General features: G+C 53.3%; 7 protein-coding genes across 7 annotated transcripts; 4 read left to right on the top strand and 3 right to left on the bottom strand.

The window, feature by feature from the left end:
• Nucleotides 1–481: 481 nt before the first annotated feature.
• A1O3_10352 (uncharacterized protein) lies at nucleotides 482–1,114 on the top strand (the record flags this gene model as incomplete). Its single annotated transcript, XM_007740442.1, has 1 exon — nucleotides 482–1,114. One exon carries the CDS (start codon nucleotides 482–484, stop codon nucleotides 1,112–1,114), a length of 633 nt encoding a protein of 210 aa, XP_007738632.1.
• Nucleotides 1,115–2,319: 1,205 nt separating this feature from the next.
• Nucleotides 2,320–2,935, bottom strand: A1O3_10353 (uncharacterized protein; the record flags this gene model as incomplete). The annotated part of the gene is made up of 2 exons (XM_007740443.1): nucleotides 2,320–2,846; nucleotides 2,902–2,935. 2 exons carry the CDS (start codon nucleotides 2,933–2,935, stop codon nucleotides 2,320–2,322), a joined length of 561 nt encoding a protein of 186 aa, XP_007738633.1.
• Nucleotides 2,936–5,085: 2,150 nt separating this feature from the next.
• On the bottom strand, nucleotides 5,086–6,453 carry A1O3_10354 (tubulin gamma chain; the record flags this gene model as incomplete). Its single annotated transcript, XM_007740444.1, has 1 exon — nucleotides 5,086–6,453. The coding sequence occupies one exon, from the start codon at nucleotides 6,451–6,453 to the stop codon at nucleotides 5,086–5,088; it is 1,368 nt and encodes a 455-aa protein (XP_007738634.1).
• A 359-nt stretch (nucleotides 6,454–6,812) lies between these two features.
• A1O3_10355 (uncharacterized protein) lies at nucleotides 6,813–7,998 on the bottom strand (the record flags this gene model as incomplete). The annotated part of the gene is made up of 3 exons (XM_007740445.1): nucleotides 6,813–7,580; nucleotides 7,632–7,819; nucleotides 7,869–7,998. The coding sequence occupies 3 exons, from the start codon at nucleotides 7,996–7,998 to the stop codon at nucleotides 6,813–6,815; spliced, it is 1,086 nt and encodes a 361-aa protein (XP_007738635.1).
• Nucleotides 7,999–10,078: 2,080 nt separating this feature from the next.
• Nucleotides 10,079–10,327, top strand: A1O3_10356 (plasma membrane proteolipid 3; the record flags this gene model as incomplete). Its single annotated transcript, XM_007740446.1, has 2 exons — nucleotides 10,079–10,095; nucleotides 10,138–10,327. 2 exons carry the CDS (start codon nucleotides 10,079–10,081, stop codon nucleotides 10,325–10,327), a joined length of 207 nt encoding a protein of 68 aa, XP_007738636.1.
• Nucleotides 10,328–11,873: 1,546 nt separating this feature from the next.
• Nucleotides 11,874–14,111, top strand: A1O3_10357 (uncharacterized protein; the record flags this gene model as incomplete). Its single annotated transcript, XM_007740447.1, has 1 exon — nucleotides 11,874–14,111. One exon carries the CDS (start codon nucleotides 11,874–11,876, stop codon nucleotides 14,109–14,111), a length of 2,238 nt encoding a protein of 745 aa, XP_007738637.1.
• A 595-nt stretch (nucleotides 14,112–14,706) lies between these two features.
• A1O3_10358 (uncharacterized protein) lies at nucleotides 14,707–16,494 on the top strand (the record flags this gene model as incomplete). Its single annotated transcript, XM_007740448.1, has 2 exons — nucleotides 14,707–14,964; nucleotides 15,043–16,494. 2 exons carry the CDS (start codon nucleotides 14,707–14,709, stop codon nucleotides 16,492–16,494), a joined length of 1,710 nt encoding a protein of 569 aa, XP_007738638.1.
• Nucleotides 16,495–16,608: the final 114 nt, after the last annotated feature.

Consider the following 16,608-nt stretch of genomic DNA (forward strand, 5'->3'; position numbering starts at 1 on the left):
TGTAGACTTTTGATGCGAGCTTTCTACGAGCCTAGTTCCAGGTGAGATTCTCTCTCCACGCCCAAGGATGTCTCGACGACACTGGAGGTGCTGGTATTTTTGGGACCATTGAGCACAACATCTCCCATCGTTCAAAGCAGGGTAGAAGAGACCTTCACAGACACTAGGGGGCTGTCTGGCAAATCAGTCAGACTGGCCGATTATTTGTTCTAGTATTGCGGCTAAGGCTAGCTGGGCTCGGGGCTTGGGGCTCGAAACAAGGCAGGGCTCATTAATTCCCTCTTGTCGAACGACTTCAACTTCTTTCACCGGCCAAGCGCTTCCCGCCCAAGAGGCAGCACGAGATTGACGGCGGGATCCAGTCCTAGTCATGTTTCGAACACTCGTTTGTCCACTCGCCATCGACTTCTGCATCTTCTCTCGCTAGGAACCCGAGCAGGCTGCGCCAACCCCCAGCCACAGCCATAGGCCACGGCCTCCAATGTCTACATCTACGCGGGCACAAATCCTCCGATCGCTATCGACCACTTCGTTGAGGCCGGCGAGGAAGAAACCGCGGCTGTACATTGTGCTGTACCCTCGCGGCGGGTCATCGGCGACGTCGTCGTTCCGCAACGACTTCAACTGTGACTCGTACCACTGGGCGCTGGTGGTGGCGCCGCCCACGGGGTCACGCAAGGATGCCGGCACGCGCTACCACGTCGCGCACCTCAACCACAGCTCCGGCAAGTATTTCTACGAGGAGCAGGACATTCCGTCGCACGCGGCCGCCCAGACGGGTTTGGTGCGCATCACCCTCGCCAAGGTCACGGACGAGAGCCGTCTGCGGGCTCTGCTTCGAGACATCCCCGTGCGCCAGGACGATTCGGCGTTCAATTGTCTGACTTGGGTCCGCGAGGCCTTCGTCAAGCTGCTCGCCGACGGCAAGTCCGCCAAGAGCTATCTCCACGCCGAAGATTGGAAGGCTGTCGAGGCCTGCGCCAGGGCTTACTGCAAGCGGAAGAGGGACGTCGGCCGCTTTCAGGAGCACAGCGCCCCGGCCATCGTGCACGCCTGGAGATGGGACGAAATCAGCACCTTCAACTTCTGGGAGAACCGCGAGACTACTGCTTGATCATGTGGTCTCGGCATGCTCTACCACTCCGCCGGGCTGGTCTTTGTTCAATGGCGCTTGCTGCCCCGAGTCTGTCCTGGCTTCACAGTACCCTGGAAAAGACCAGGCGGCCACACGGCAGAGTTGTGCCGGGACTCGGCCTTGTTAGCTGTGGGCGGCCGAGGTCTGAGGTGACTTTCGGCGGAGGAATTGCCAGGACAGGACTCGACAATTGAGCCCTGTGGAATACCCGTACTAACACTATGGACACGGCACTCCAAGCCCCAAGGCGTCTATGGCTTGTCGCGGCGTACGTCGGCGGGCCACCGGGCTCCTGGGGAGAACGGTTCGGAGGCACTCAGGAATCAGTTCAAAGAAGCAAAGACCGAATACCAGAGTGAAAGGACCTTTGAGAGTGCTCTCGTGACGCTGCAGCTCGAGCATGGCAGAGTATAGGACTATAGGAAAGCATACCACAGTTTCACAAGTGGTGCGGGAACTGGGCATGCGCAGACTACGTATCTATACATGTATTATGTATGTAGTCAGACTACACACAGATGTAATGCCAATATAAGTACTGTGTGCCTTCCAGCAGTCATGTGCAAACCCTCGCAGATCACTTCCCAGAGAACATACGTGGTATATCACGAATATCATGAACCACATGCTCCCGATAACAACCTATGGCGACGGTCACCCGATCGGGCTGTCTACTGGGCAAGACGATTCGAAGATCCATGTCACGGTAGGAAACCGGCAAGGACAGCTAGATGAGACTTGTCCAAGACTGTTCTTTCATTGTAATGTGTGTGACTTCTCATTTGTCTGTCGGTTGATGTATAGATGCTTCCGGGCTCACATATCATGTCCAGGGAAAAAGCAAAGCCTGCACCTTGCACCTTGCAGGCCAGGCGAGCAAACCCATTGCACCATTTCTCAAATACCCGAGGTGCCATCCGAATCATAGTCCCGTAATCCTTCAAATCCCCATTCCTAGTGGCAGTGGCACCATGACGCTGTCCCTTCTCTGAAGCCGATCCAGCAACGTAAAGAGTAAAATTATGGCCCTGAGGCTGGAAACACCGTCCAGCAAAAGGGCCGGAGTTTAAAAGAGCAAAATAACAAGACGCCGCCATGCCAGTCCAGGACAAGTCATGGTCAGGTAGAGTTTGTGGCACATCTCAATCTATCGAGGTAGAGCTTGGCTGGTTGACTGTGCCTCTCTACAGGCCCCGAAGCATAACGGTTCGTTCGCCTTGTAATTTGGCAGCGTTCCTGTCCTTGTCGGCCCGCCTGGCATCCTCCAAGCCTTCACAGTTGTGAGATTCCAGCATTCGATGCTTGCCACAGAACCGTTTCTGGCAAAATCCGCAGTCTCCCACTATGGGCTGTGCAGGTGCCTTGCATCCTTCTTTCGAGCAACGGGGCTTGTTGGACTTTCTCTTGGTCGGCGTGGCTGCTCCCGAGGGTATCGGGGTGGAGGCAGATGATGATGTTGTTGACCTGTCGGAGACCGATTCATTCAACAGCGCTTGGGGTTCAGAGCGATCGGTTGGAGTTGTACTCCTCGAAGGACTCTGGAGTTGTAATATTGATGATTCTTCCAGCTTGAGCTCGCCAACTGTAGTTGATGCGTCGAGGAGCTCTCCGTTGAGCATGAGTCGTGCGTCCGATGGAATATTCTTTGGGGCACAGAGAAATTCGAGGACGTTGGCAACGGTATGTACAGGTCGAACGTTTAGTTTGATAACTGGCAAAACAACATTAGTCATCTGAGGGAAATTCGAATGAAGGACGGAACTGACCTTTGCCGCCAGCAGAAGTGACTTGGATAGCCATACTGTCAGCAGCGAGCTCTTTCGAGCTGCTGGAGGTCGCGGAACCTGATCGAGAACGCATGACGAAGGGTGTTGGTCGGTCAAAGAGTTCAAGGTAATTGAGAGAGAAGGGAAGAAGTGGTCGATTAGAGACAGGTCTTGGTCGACAGGCTCGTGATTGATGGCGAATGTGAAGGATGGAGAGGCGAGTGTAAGGTGAATAGATGACGTCTGCGGTGGTTTGGGTGAGGATGTTGAGTTGGGTTGGCTACGGTGACGGTGACGATTGATGTTTGCTCGTGTGTGGTAGGGTTGTGAAGGTGAAGATGAAAGGGAAAGGAAAGGAAGATGGTCAGAAGCGTAGATGTGTCATGTACGGAGAACGGAGTATCGAAGTAGCAGGTAAGGGAAGGCAGGTGGCAGTCCGTGTGGCAGCTTGGAGATGGCCGTACCGCAGGTTGGTTGGGCTGGAAGACTAGCAGCAGTAGTCGGGTACTAACTGGTGGTGCATGAGGCGTGACACGGTGGCTGCGGTGGCTACGGTCAGTTGAGGCGAACTGGAATGAGGCGGGACCCTGACTGTGGTGACTGGATCGTCCCAGGCTCGGTAAGCATCGATCAGATGAGCAAGGGGACAGGGGGGAGGAGGAGGAGGATCCCGAGGATGGGACGGGATGACGGGGAAGGGACCAAGATGAGGACCCAGCGGGCAGGCTTAGGACGCCTGAGGGTTGAGGGTTAGATAATACGGATAGATAGTGTCAGTGTGGTATTATTATTGCGCAGTGAGGCATATAGAGGACGCCGGACGGGGTGGCGTTGGTGGAAGGTGGTCGTAAGTGCAAGAAAGTCACATTGCCGGCACCTAGGCGGCATCTTCAATAACCTCCAGGTGGGCACTGGGGCGGTGGGAACTAGGCACCGGGCACTGGGCAGTGGCACTGGGCGGTGGTCCATTGTTAGGGAGCCACATACACCGTACACCATACAGTGTACTCCGTATCCGTACACTATGCGCAAGCCCGAGACAGCAATGAAGCGCCGGCGCCGTAGGCGAGGAGGCGGAAGCGGCGAGGTAGAGAGACTCTAGAAATAATAATAATAATGAGAGACAAAGACCCAGACCCAAACCCAAACCCAGATACGGCGATATGGAGAGGCGCGGTACCGTTCCCAGTGCTGGTGTACGAACTTTGCTAAACTGTATCCGTATACGGACGCCATAAAGCACAACGGTCTGGTTATTCAATATTCAATGTCCATCTTCGGACCCATGATCCTGGCCAGATCGTCTGGCTCGACTCGACTTTGTCCTGTGCGCCTAGGCTGTCTGTCTGTCTGCACTCACTTCCGGACTCACCGTCCTGTGTCTCGGTCCATTTTGTCTATATGTCTGTGCTGTCTGGCGCTGTCACTCACACTAACATGGTCAACTGTCAAGCCATAGCCATGTCGCATGCAGCCATCCGACACTCAACACCTTAGCTTCCAGTCTCGGCTACAAGCGACGTGGAAACCCGCCAACCGCAACATTTCAGGACAATGATATAGACTCTCACAAGCCAACCAAGCGATTCTTCTACCCAAATATGGGCGAGCGCCGCCTCGTTTGCCTCACCTCGCTCACCGTCCTCCGCTATGCTGTGTTGGCCCGCGTTGTTCCTCACTTGGCCTCCCAATGCGCTCTCTAAGCCATTATCGGACATGTTGCCGGCCACTCTATTCTCTGCATTGACTTCGGCTTATCAATGGCCGTGGCTCTGGGCCCCAGCTGTCTCGGATTCACGACACCTGGCCGGTCATGTGCACCCAAGGGAAGCCCTCGGAACCTTGAGCTCGATCGAGGGGATGGATCTGCACCTGCATGCTGCACCCTGCGCGTTCCCGTCGGCCTGGTCGTGGTCGGCAGGCCCACCCAAGGGGCTAAGGCTCCGCAGTCGTGGGCTCCTTAGGCCTAAGCCTTTCCAACTGTGGTTGAAGGCGGTCCTCCGCCCGACCCTAATCAGTACCACAGTCCGTTGCTGGCTTCGCGGCCTCTACAGCCTATCAAGCCCATCTCCGTGTGACTACAGCAACTTTCCCACCAGCAAAAGCCCGGCCTGAAAGGTGCTGCTATTCTCGTAGAACGCCCGCTTGTCAATCATGGTTCGTTAACTTCGTCGATTCGTCGACTCATGCGCCGTCCACTCTCTTATCCCCAGCATCAGGATCGAGATAGTCCTCCTTCTGGGCCGCCTCATATTCACCGATAAGCCCCATGACAACTTCCTTGGCCTCGTCAAATTCACCCAGACCTTCTGCAAATGGGGCTTCTTTCTTGTACTGCTCCAGATAGGCATTGCGCTTCCTCATTTTGTCGTACTGCTCAACAATTCTCTTGAAGAGGGTTGCCACGCTTGTGTGATTCGCTAGCATCAGTCCTGAAACACGGTGCGTGTTTTGCAGGTACGGTGATTTCTTGGTCAAAGCAACCTGGATCGAAGCTGGACCCCATGGAATGAAATTTGCCATGCGCCGCTCTCGAATACGCAGCAGTGATTTGTGGACGTCGGTGGGATCCGCCTCTCCTTGAATGATGTTGAGGATCGAGATGTAGCATGACGACTTGGAAGGTGTGATTGACACCATCCGGTTCTTTGGCTGGAGGAGGCGTCGCATCACGTCGAGGACTGTCGTTTTCCGCACTGTCTTGGCTTGGTCGACGTTGTCCCCGGTGAATGGTGTATAAGCCGTCATGAGGAAATGACAACGCGGGGTGGGGATCAGCGACGCAATGATTCCCACCAGGTCATTATGCATATACCCAGGGTATCGAAGTGTAGTGGTAGAAGCCGACATGACTGTCGAGACTAACTGGTTCGTCTGCTGGAACGACGGCTCTTGAACGTGCAGTCTCTCGGATGCTATCCTCGATAGAGCCCCATTGTCGAGCACCACCACAGAGTCGGCATTCTGCGTCAATCGACGCATCGTGAGCAGACTATTGTAAGGATTCACCACAACGTCGCCAATGGCCGTGTCCGGGAATACCGAGTATGTCTGGATGATCTTCTTGGGAAATCGATCATTCATCCGCTCGAGAAGGTATGAGCCAAGGCCGGACCCTGTACCACCGGCGATCGAATGAAGTAGCATAAATCCCTCCAGGGAGTCGCTGCCATCCGCCTCGCGATCAATCATGTCAAAGATCTCTTCTTGTACCCTCTCGCCCGCGGCGTATCCGGCAGCCCAGTTGTTTCCTGCGCCCATCCCCTGCTCACCGATGAAGAAGTTTTCCGGATTGTAAATATTCTTATAAGGCCCACTTTGGATACTGTTGATCACTCGCGGCTCAAGGTCGATAAGGATCGCTCGGGGAATGTAGCGGGTGTCGTCACTCTGGTAGAAGAAGACATCTTTGCGGTCACCGCCTTCGGTTGCGAAGTCCTCGAGGTTGCCGTTGCGGCTGATGCCATGCTCCTGACATAACTGCTGCCAGAATCTTGAGCCTATGGCATTCCCACACTGGCCCGCCTGTATGGTGATGATCTCGCGAGGCATACTTCAGCGGAATTGGCGGGTTCTTTGCAGGAAGATTCTTGAAGTTGGAGGGGGAAGTTGACGCGTTGGTGAATTTCACGCGTCTGCCACTGCGGCACCACAAGTGTGGGGTGGCCAGACACCATACAAATACGGAGTATCCGTACCTGGGTACGTTATTTCCGGAGGACTCCCAGCCACCATTATTCACTGAGGACATTCCCCATGATCCTACAAAAGCCGTCGAGACTATACTGTCAAGACTAAAGACACAAGAACCATCGTTACTGCGGTGTACCTGACAGCATCGTCCGTGCCTGTCGCTGCTCATTGCCTCCATCTTTGGTAACTTCTATCTAGTCTGCCTCGTCGTTAGACGGTCATACCCGACTGATCGTCGAGGCCGCTTTTGCCCTGAGCTCTTTATTTTGTATGAATTGCTCTACCGTCTCTGGGAACTTGCGTCTGAAGGGAACGGCAAAGATGAGAATTAACGCCCATAGCCAGAGCGTGGAGAGAAGCTGCATCCAAGTGATTTTGGCTTCGGGCTCCCGCTCGTTCCACTCGTCGCATAGTCGCTTGAACTTTTTTGGGTCGTCGGTGATTACTCCATCGACATTGTGTTGAATTGTCCATTTCATCAGGTTGGTTTCATTAACTGTCCAGACGTAGAGCGGTCGGCCAGCTTTGCGAACATCTCGCATAAAGCGTGCACCAGAGGGTCCCAGGAGAACCTTTTGCAACATGTTGAAGGAGACGTTTGGTACTTTGAGGAACTGTCTGGCGTAGCCGGTTGTGAACCCAATGTGTGAAATAGGAAAACCTGACAAGTATTTCCTGCACAGAGGCAGAAATTTAGGGATCCATATTCCTAGAACAATCCTCTCCTCCCAGGCCCTTCCTCCTGGGTCTACAGAGGCCAGCGTCTCTGCGATCAATCGCATTAGGTCGTCATGGTTGGTGTCTAGCTTGATGTCGAGCAATAACCAGATATGTTCCAGACCTGGTTGGGCGATATATTCAAGCAGATCTCTGAGGCGTGGCATCGGCTCATGGGGCGCTCTCAGGGTACGAAGTGAACTCAAATACTCCCAGTTGCAGTCTATGATCTTTTCCTTTTTCCCGAAGCACCGTTTGAGATCTCCGTCCTGGTCGGTCAATCAGCGGAGACATCGAATCTCAATGGCATCTAAACCCACATGAGACAGAACCACGACATGGTCTTTGGAAAGGTGAATGTCGGTCTCAATGGCATGAGTTCCGACCTCGACAGCCGCTTTGAAAGCCCTCAATGTGTTCTCCGGATACTCTGCTTTGTATCCTCTATGGGCGATGGTTTGAGGGAAAATCCTCTCTCGGCTATTTGCCTTTGCCCTGGTCCAGCTGGCTACTTTTGGGTCAACGTGTGAAACAGTATGGAGTGAGGGGTAGCCCACGCATTGGAAAGTCGTCCGTCGACGTTAGCTTTTGGCTCTGAGCGCCATATGTAGATTTTCCCTTCGGCCCGGGGCTGACTTCTTTGAGTAGGGGTTCTGTAGCCTGGAAATCGAGATGCTGTTGGTGCATCTTGAGCAACTCTCTAGGGAGGAGAAGCCGTCTCCGAGTGTTTGACGACGTTTTGAGGATTGAACAAGAGATAGCGAGGGGGAGAAGAATCAACAGAACAGTGGAAATTGGAGCAAAATTAGAAACAGAACTGCTACAGAGCGGTACGTGGTGGAGTGAAGGTACAGGAAAATGAAGACTTGCAGGCAAGAATGTCAACCTGACTCCCCAGGGACGGTGAAAATGGGGCATAAATCTGACCCTCGCAAATCACCAGGTCAGGAAGCGTGACACCGAATGCGACACGACTTATGGTGAGCCACGTTGCGTAGGAATAAGTAGATTTCGCGCGTAGCACGGAGTTAGGACGGACGACCGGCAATCCTCCAGACGGAGAGAGATGAAGCAGTGATCTCGAACACTTCTTCCCTGCTGCTTCCTGGCCGGCCGCCCCTCGGCAGGACGTTGGTCCGGTCAAGGAATAAATAGAACTGCCCCTATTAGGTACACAGCTCGACGTCGGCCACCCACTAGCGATCTTTCATCTCTAGCCTGTTTCATGGGCAGTGGTTCGACGAGCAGTGCAGTTGCAGGGACCGTCACCAGTTCTATGCATATAGGTAGGTAATTAGGTAGGTAGTGATAACAATGAGTAGAATCAGCCACGTACCCGGGACGGCAGGTCGACATACATGGTACCTGCACACTGGTACCATTGATTAGATACAATCACAGGAGCGCGCAATCATATCAACAATATCGCTATAGTACATGAGCAACCGTGGCTGCCCGCGTACGGCGACTTCCTCAGCCTCGTCCTACTCGGGAGCCTCTACGGAGTGTACTGGACCTTAAGACTAGCGACACGGAAGAACATACCTGTGCAGTCTTCCAAACACGTGGTTGATTACCATAGTCTTGTACAGAGTAATGAAAGCCATAACACCGTCTCTCTCAGCTATGAGCGCCGCTATGATAATTCACGCTTTGAACCCTTTGCAACGAGGCCAGCGAGGCGAGTCTACGCCACATGTGGGCTTCAAGCACCCTCTGGAATACTTAGGTAGTCTCCCTTTTGTCCCTGTGTCCCCGTGAGAGATCATTATTCAGCAGCATCTCTTCTGCAAGAACTTGTCAGAAGACCCAGTGGCGGGAACCATCGATTTTTTGGATCTTCCGGGGTCTGGACGGACCATCCGTATTAATAGTGGCAATAATAGAAGCCCGGGGTGGCTTTGCAGCTTAAGCATGTACCTGGTAGGTTCCTGGTAATAGGTGCCTGGTAGGTGCCTGGTCCCTCGGGCCGGTGCCCAGTAATAACAAGAATAATGACGAAATGTTCCTGCATTTTAATACCGCGGCTGTGTCTTAGTTCTACTACTATAGTACGGAGTACCTAAGTTATCTTTGCGATGGAACTCGACTTTGTGTCTGGCTCACTCAGAGCGCATCGATAGTCTGCCCTCTATTTTGCCTCTCGATAAGTCGTGTTATGCCGTAGACATAAGTCGATATTGACGCGACACACGAAACTCCCTTCCTCATACTGAGCTCGAGGGCTGCGACACACTGGCACTGCGCAGCTGCTCAGGACAAGGTTCTCAGCCACAGTGGCTGTGCGCATGACGACGCAGAAGGCTTGGCCCCGAATAGGCCAGATCATTGGCCAAGACTGAATAACCGACCACGAGATTGGCGGACTGGTGGCTGACGAAAACAGGGCAGCCAGACGTCATGTGGCTCCCAAAGTGCCCAGTTGATGTTGCCCCGGGCCTTTCAATTACCCAGAACCAATTATTAGCTGGGTAGCAGTAGTAGCTACTAGCTAGGGGAGTCACTAAGCTGTTTGCCTGAGTGATTGTACTCCGTACTCTGCAGCCCGCCCGCGCCCAGCCACGGAACTTGATCCCTTGAGAGTATCTTAAAGCCTACTACTTCTAATCTGCGCTCCGTCTCGCGCAAGCTCTTTTCTCCCTCTTCTCCCACATCCCCAATACAACGTCGCTATTCTCGCAGATACACATTCACCTGCTTTTGCCAGTCCATTAATCAGACTATCTCATCTAAACTCACTCCGTCGGCTTCCTTCACTCCAGTCAAAATGCCTTTCACAGCATCGTAAGTCGCAATTCCGTCGCTTCCGCACGTCCCAGCTGACAGGCTTTCGTTCAGCGACATTTGCAAGATCATCCTCGCCATCATCCTCCCGCCTCTGGGTGTCTTCCTTGAGCGAGGATGCAATGCTGATTTCTTCATCAACATCCTGCTCACCATCCTGGGTTACATCCCCGGCATCATCCACGCTCTGTACGTTCTTGTGCGCTGTCTCGCTCTTCACGATAAGCGCTAACCTGAGGGAAACAGCTACATTATTTTGAAGTACTGAGTGGAGGTCACCGAAACTTCATCCTAATGGACATCCACTTTGCATCTTCGTTTCTGGCGAGGACCGACCCAACCTCGACCTTTCTCCATGATATCCCCCCAAGCTTTCTGATTGTCGATTCATGATACACCAAATTCCCCCGTATGCCCTCAACGCACCCTCACACCAGATCAGTCAACACGAAGAGAGAAAGGCAATGGCTTCTTCCAATATGGATCGGCATTGAATTGGCAGTATGGTGTGACAAGGGCAATTAAGGACTTGTTTGCTGAACGGATGGCAGCGTTCCGTCCGACGTCGGCGCGCAGGGGCGAAACTGGTGCTCCTGGCTTAGACGTAAACACCGTAATTCAGCATAATGAGACACTTGTAATCCAATATTTTACTCGAACCCTTTCTCGTTCCATGGTGTTCACGGAGCGTTGCCCCGTGGGACTGTGGCCGCGCCGCTTCAATGCTAGTAGTGAAACAGATTGTGAATCTCGGAACACACCCATCCGGACCTAGATTTGAAGCTTGTAATTCATAGTTCGAGGTTGTCTTCCATGCCTCAAATTCAAATTCCACGATCGGTTGCGTCATCTATATCTGATGTTGGCGACTAAAGACCTAGGCGGCCAGGGGTCATGGTTTGTGAATTGTTCCCGCCCACCGTGCTCAAGGGTGAACCTGAGGCAAATATGACAAAAACACTGGACCCCATGCTACCAACCCTCGACCAGACAGACGTCAGCAGCGAGCCAGGGATCACCAGGGACATGCCGATGCCAGATGGCGATAATCCCCGGCGTAAGCAAAAGGAGACATCACACAATAGCATGCTGTATATCGGGAGCCAAAAGTCTGCATCAACTGCATTATCATCCTAGAAGCGCCTCGGAAACCGCTGCTCATATCCGAATGGTTCTGACCGCTGCTCACTGCTCAGCCTCTGCAATTTGATTGTTTGATTGAGGCAGCCGCCGGGGAGAAAGCAGCCAACAGCGCGCGGGCTCCGGTGGGGGATTGTTCCTCTGGCACGCTGGAAGAAGCGGCCTAGACTGAGTCACGTGAGGCGCGCCCTTGACCCTAGACGCCCGACATACCCTAGAACTTCTGTAACCGCCGCCATGGGCGCGATCCCTTCTACCAGTGCTTCACATTCGATCGCGTTCACCATGATGCTTTGAGAGTTTCAGGCTACACATCCTATAACATGGCGGCACTCAAGCCGCCACCGTCATTCCACCTCGCAATGTACTGCTCAGGGACCCAACCTTTGCATCACCCCCCTCGTCAGAGGGCCAAGGTAGGTCCAATCTGCGAAACTGAGAGAGCCTCGAGATCCTGATTCTTTTTCGCGCCGTATATTTGTCGCAGGTGGCCCCCCAGGTCTCTCTTTATCACTATCTGCTGCCTTTTCAAGTGCCATTACTGTTTGCAGAAAATAGTTACGCAAACGGTCACTCCGATTGCGACCATGAACTGTTGGCCATGACAAAGACAGTCGGAGCGATATGCATTATCCACCATGGCTCTACCCAGTCCGGCGCCTACTCTCGAGCATACTCGTCTATTATGGACGCGGGCAGATGCGACAAACGTCTGTCTACCTCAATCCCTCCTTTCCATCGTACCCGAATGTGCAGTCGCTTGCATTCAAAACTTCGCAAGCGCAAATTATCCAGGAAGCACATGCTCCGCCATCTCTGATATCAACTTCCTGTGCACGCAGGAGAACCGTTCAGGTCTTACAATCGGAGAGGGATCTCTGCAGTGTGTGGTATCTTTCTGTACAGGGCAAGAACTGGTGAACACAAAAGTGTACAATATCTGTGATGGTGTAGCAGGTGCTCAGCCAGAAACTGCCCGGACCATAACAGCGACAATCATCGGATCTTCCCCGACATCATCCACAATGAATAACCTACCGGCAACGATCGGTAATCCAACCTCTTCTCAGGTGATTAGCACTATTGTCATGGCGACCGATACTCCTCCTTCTACGACACCATTTTCACCTTCTTCGCTACCATCTCCTTCCGCATCTTTGACAGCGATGACTTCTGCGAGCACCAGTGCGGTCAGCAGCCCTCAAGGAACCACTGGCGCTGTTGGTCTGCGGGGGCATTCAGCCTCCGAGGGTGGTCTGAGGACTACTCAAGTTGTTGGCATCGCGATCGCCGGGGCTGCAACGGTCCTTATCGTACTGGCGCTGCTTATGCTCGCCTTTTGTATACGCAAAAGGCGCCGCGAGCGACGCCGTAGCCAACGGCGTTCTCGGCTTGTGGAGCCCACTCCACCTCCGAACTATCAAAGCCCTCCAAAGAGCAGTCCGCCAACATTTGGCAACATCAACTCTTCGCTTACCGTCTCAAGTCCTCAAGGCCGTTTTTATTCTTCCCCACAGCCGATGGAAGAGAAACGCAGAAGTTTCTGGCGAAGAAGCATAAGACCTGAAGAAATAGGCGTAGCCATTTCACCCAAGATCCCTGGTGAAAGCTCTCCTGTGAGCATTTCTTCTCAGCAGAGTGGATCACGCCTTTTATCATCCGCTCCTGCTAAAGCGTTATGGCCGGCGCCACTTGACATCGAAGCAAGCCGGGAACGACAGAGAGCGTCTCAAAGGCCAATGAGCGATGCCACTGATTTCGACGACGAGCCACAGACCAGATTTGCTGACTCAGAACCAGTCTATGTCGACAATCAGCCATTCGTTCTAGAGAAGCCGCCTCCAGCGAGGAGACAGCGAGCAACTCCAACCCCCCTCAGGTTACCTGCTGTGCCAGAGGATTCGCCTGGACGCGCTTCTAAACCAGCGCGGATCCCTCTGACACCCACTTACGACAACGGAAATATCAGCATTATTCCACCGCAGCGGATCTTCGGTTCTCCGCTTTCCTCTGGTGCAAATAGAGAAGAGCCGCTGCAAACGGCAAGTCAATTCTCATTTCCGGTAGCCGAGCACAAACTGGCTCCGTCTTCGGCCTACGCTAGCAGGAATGTCCTGCGAAAGAAACCTCCTACTCGACTCCCTCTTCGAGCATTCGATTTCCAACCTGTTGAGGCTCTAACACAGCCGCGCAATCCGCCACCTCCGCCTATGCCAAATACAGCTCCACGACTTGAACGTGGCAATTCAGTCACCTCCATTTACACCGAAATTGAAGAAGACACCCCGCCGGGAGAGACTAATAAACAGTTGGAGCTTGAAGCAATCGTACGGACACCGACAGTCTTTTCGAAAGACGTCCATCGCGTGCTTCCAGGGGAGAGTAGTCCCATCAAGGACTTGCGATACCCTCAAATTCCTCGGTCCGCAGCGATGTCACGGCAAGCAGAAATTCCGGCACAATTTCAAGAAAGTCTCACTGTTGCACCCACAAATGCAGCCAGCCGAGCCTCGAGGGACCAACTTGTACGGGCAGAAGCGAGCTTCATGCAGACAGATACGACATCCTCTGATGGGTACTTGTCAGATGAGACCATTGAATGGCCACAGCCTCCACTGTATGAGACCGGTTCGAGTAGAGGCACAAGGATACCTCAGGACACCCTGAAGTCAAACGTGGCCAAGCTCAGAAGCACCCCTACCGGTTCGAACAGGGGACTACCTTCTTCAATGTTCAGTCCGTCTTTGGGTGAGGTGTTGAACTCAAGTTCACAGAGCGTCAAAGCCTCAGGGCCACAAAGATCCCCCTCTTCCAAAGCGCGATTGACACCCAACAAGTCAAGCAGGGGCGACCTCTACCTGACGGTTGAAATCTAACCGAACGCTAAGGGGTCTGTCAACTATGCGCGGACTCGGCCTTAGGATATGTGTATTCTTAAGTAAAACGACGTGACGGTCGACTCATGTGATGATGCCCTTGTGTACTATATGTTGCAAGAACCGATCTAGAGCCATCAATTCGATATAAAGAGTGGGATTAGACGATTCAGAATGACGAGTTAGGCCTGTATCAGCTTCAGAAGATTGAAATGCAAGAACTGTTTCTCTGGTTGCAAAGGACGAATGTAGTTCCGTTTTCCTTGCTCTTTACCTTAGGTATGAAGGAAAGTACGGAGTACTGTAGACGCGGGAGCTGGTCTGACACAAACACGTCGAGCGCATTCCCAATTAAAATGACCTTTAAGTTGGCAGTCGGACATAGCAATTTTTCCAGGCACTTTCACGGTGCCGAAACTCAACAGCAAGTCTTTGCAACCAACCTGCCGTGCCACGGCCGTCGCCAGAGGGCCAAGGGGCTGACGGTGGTCAGTGGTCAGTGGGCAGTTATCATACACTGTACTGTACAACAGAGCTGGTGCCTGCCTGTTCGTGCCCTTGCGGGGAGAGCTCGTGGGCGAGCTGTATATCCATCATGAGCAGGCCAACCATTGCGCTTGCGTCTGTCAACAGACGTCTCTTCAGAGCTGGCCAGGTCAAGATAACCCGCCCCAGGGTCTGTCTTCAAGGCCGACGAGCCCGTTCCCTCTCGAACAAGTCTTGTGGTTCCAAAGATCACCCAGCTACATTGGCAGTGGAGGACGGTTCAAATCCTCCTCCGGCCGCAACGACATGGGACGAGTTCCGGTTTCGATCAGGCCTGACGTGGCTCGCTCGAGATCCCACTGCCGTGGTGAGTACAGCGTGTGTTTTGATGTGTACAAGTCTCTCCGTCAACCATCAGGCTTGCTAATTGCGAACTTTTGCTTAGAACCCTAGGTCTACCCTACCCATGATTCAAGCATGTCGTTCAGAGAAGCCTACCAGAGTCCAGACCATTGTCTTACTGGTGACTCCATTACTTGCTCACCTTCTGGACCCTGAAGTGTTCCTCAAACCTGTCATGACATGCCTATACGGCGATTTACGAACCGAGACAGGGACGCAGGAACTCAGGGTCAAATCGGTTGCTGCAGTGGTTGACGCTCTACCTGGTCCTCTGTCGGAGCGCGGCCCGCCGATGTCTGAAGGTCTGGCATTCCTCATGAGCTCCGCGCCTCCCCGTATTGTGTCGACGGACGAGGCCGATCCTGTCACACTGGAGTTCATGTCTAGCGGTACTCACGATACACACTCCAAGTCAAGGAGAGCGGTCGTCCGGCATCTGACCCTCCCAGTTGCAAACACCATTTTTGTGAATGGGAACCATGCCACATTGCTTGAAGACAGCTGGGACATCACGATCCGCGACTCTGAGTCAGTGATTGCTCATCAAGGCCGGCGTTCCCTGAAAAGCTGTCGGGTTGACATGGGCTGCTCAGGGAACGATTTCCTTGACGGCTCTATACCACTTCAATCGCTGACACGCCCGCGTAAAGTGGTGAGGTCTATGGGCAATGTTCTGGCTGAAATCGAGATCGACGGTAAAGCCGTGCCTGCATCTCGCGAACTGGAGAAAGCCGTTACAGAATACATCAATGCGAATCCCACGCGTGCATCACACGGACCGTTCCAGGTTTTCGCCTTTGTGCGACCCCCAAGGGCAGCGCACAGTGAGGGACAGGACTTCACCAAAGCCGATAAGCACGCAGGCAGAATCTTACAAGGATTGTGGCAAGACGCGAAACTATTCAAAGTCACTGGTGGTGGAGGAGGATGGGGTAAGAAGCAAGGCTTGCTCTCGCTGGACACCGCAGTCGATTTCGAAACGGTGGGGGCCACCGCGGGCTTTCCTGACTTGGAGACGACCGAGAATCTCTCACATGAAATAGGGTCTCACGGCATGATCCCTCGGGATGGCACTGTGGAGTTCTTTCTCTGCTCAGATGGTCACGTTTCACGAACGCGCGTGGAGGGTTCTTGCGCTCAAGATCAAAATTCGGCCAAACGGACGCCTCATCCGTCAACCTCGTTTGTCCTTGGTACCGCTTCGGATCCGGAAATACAAGAATTCCAAGATACTATCGAGAACGAGCACATGCCGGGTGTTTCTTTCTATCCAAACCATTTCGGCATGATCTCCTATGGAGGAGCCGCTCTGGGCTCAGACGAAACCGGAGAACCTGAAGAGAGGGACCTGGCTTCGAGGTTTCAATCTCGGAAAGGATCCCGGACTCGCTTGGATGTGCCAAATTCGTTCTTTGTCCTGCAAACACTCCCAAATTCAAGGTCCTCCAGTACACCGACTCCCACAATAGCCTGTACGCCAAGTGGGCAGGCATAGGTGTCGAGAGAAAATGCCCCAGCAAACGACAGGACAGATCAACTGGGCTGGCAAGGCCGCCGTGGGCTAGCGCGGACCTCTTATTGCGCGGACGAGGGAACCGAAGCACCAACG

This window comes from Capronia epimyces (genome assembly GCF_000585565.1).
Source record: "Capronia epimyces CBS 606.96 chromosome Unknown aczIQ-supercont1.11, whole genome shotgun sequence".
NCBI classification, from domain to species: Eukaryota; Fungi; Ascomycota; class Eurotiomycetes; order Chaetothyriales; family Herpotrichiellaceae; genus Capronia; species Capronia epimyces.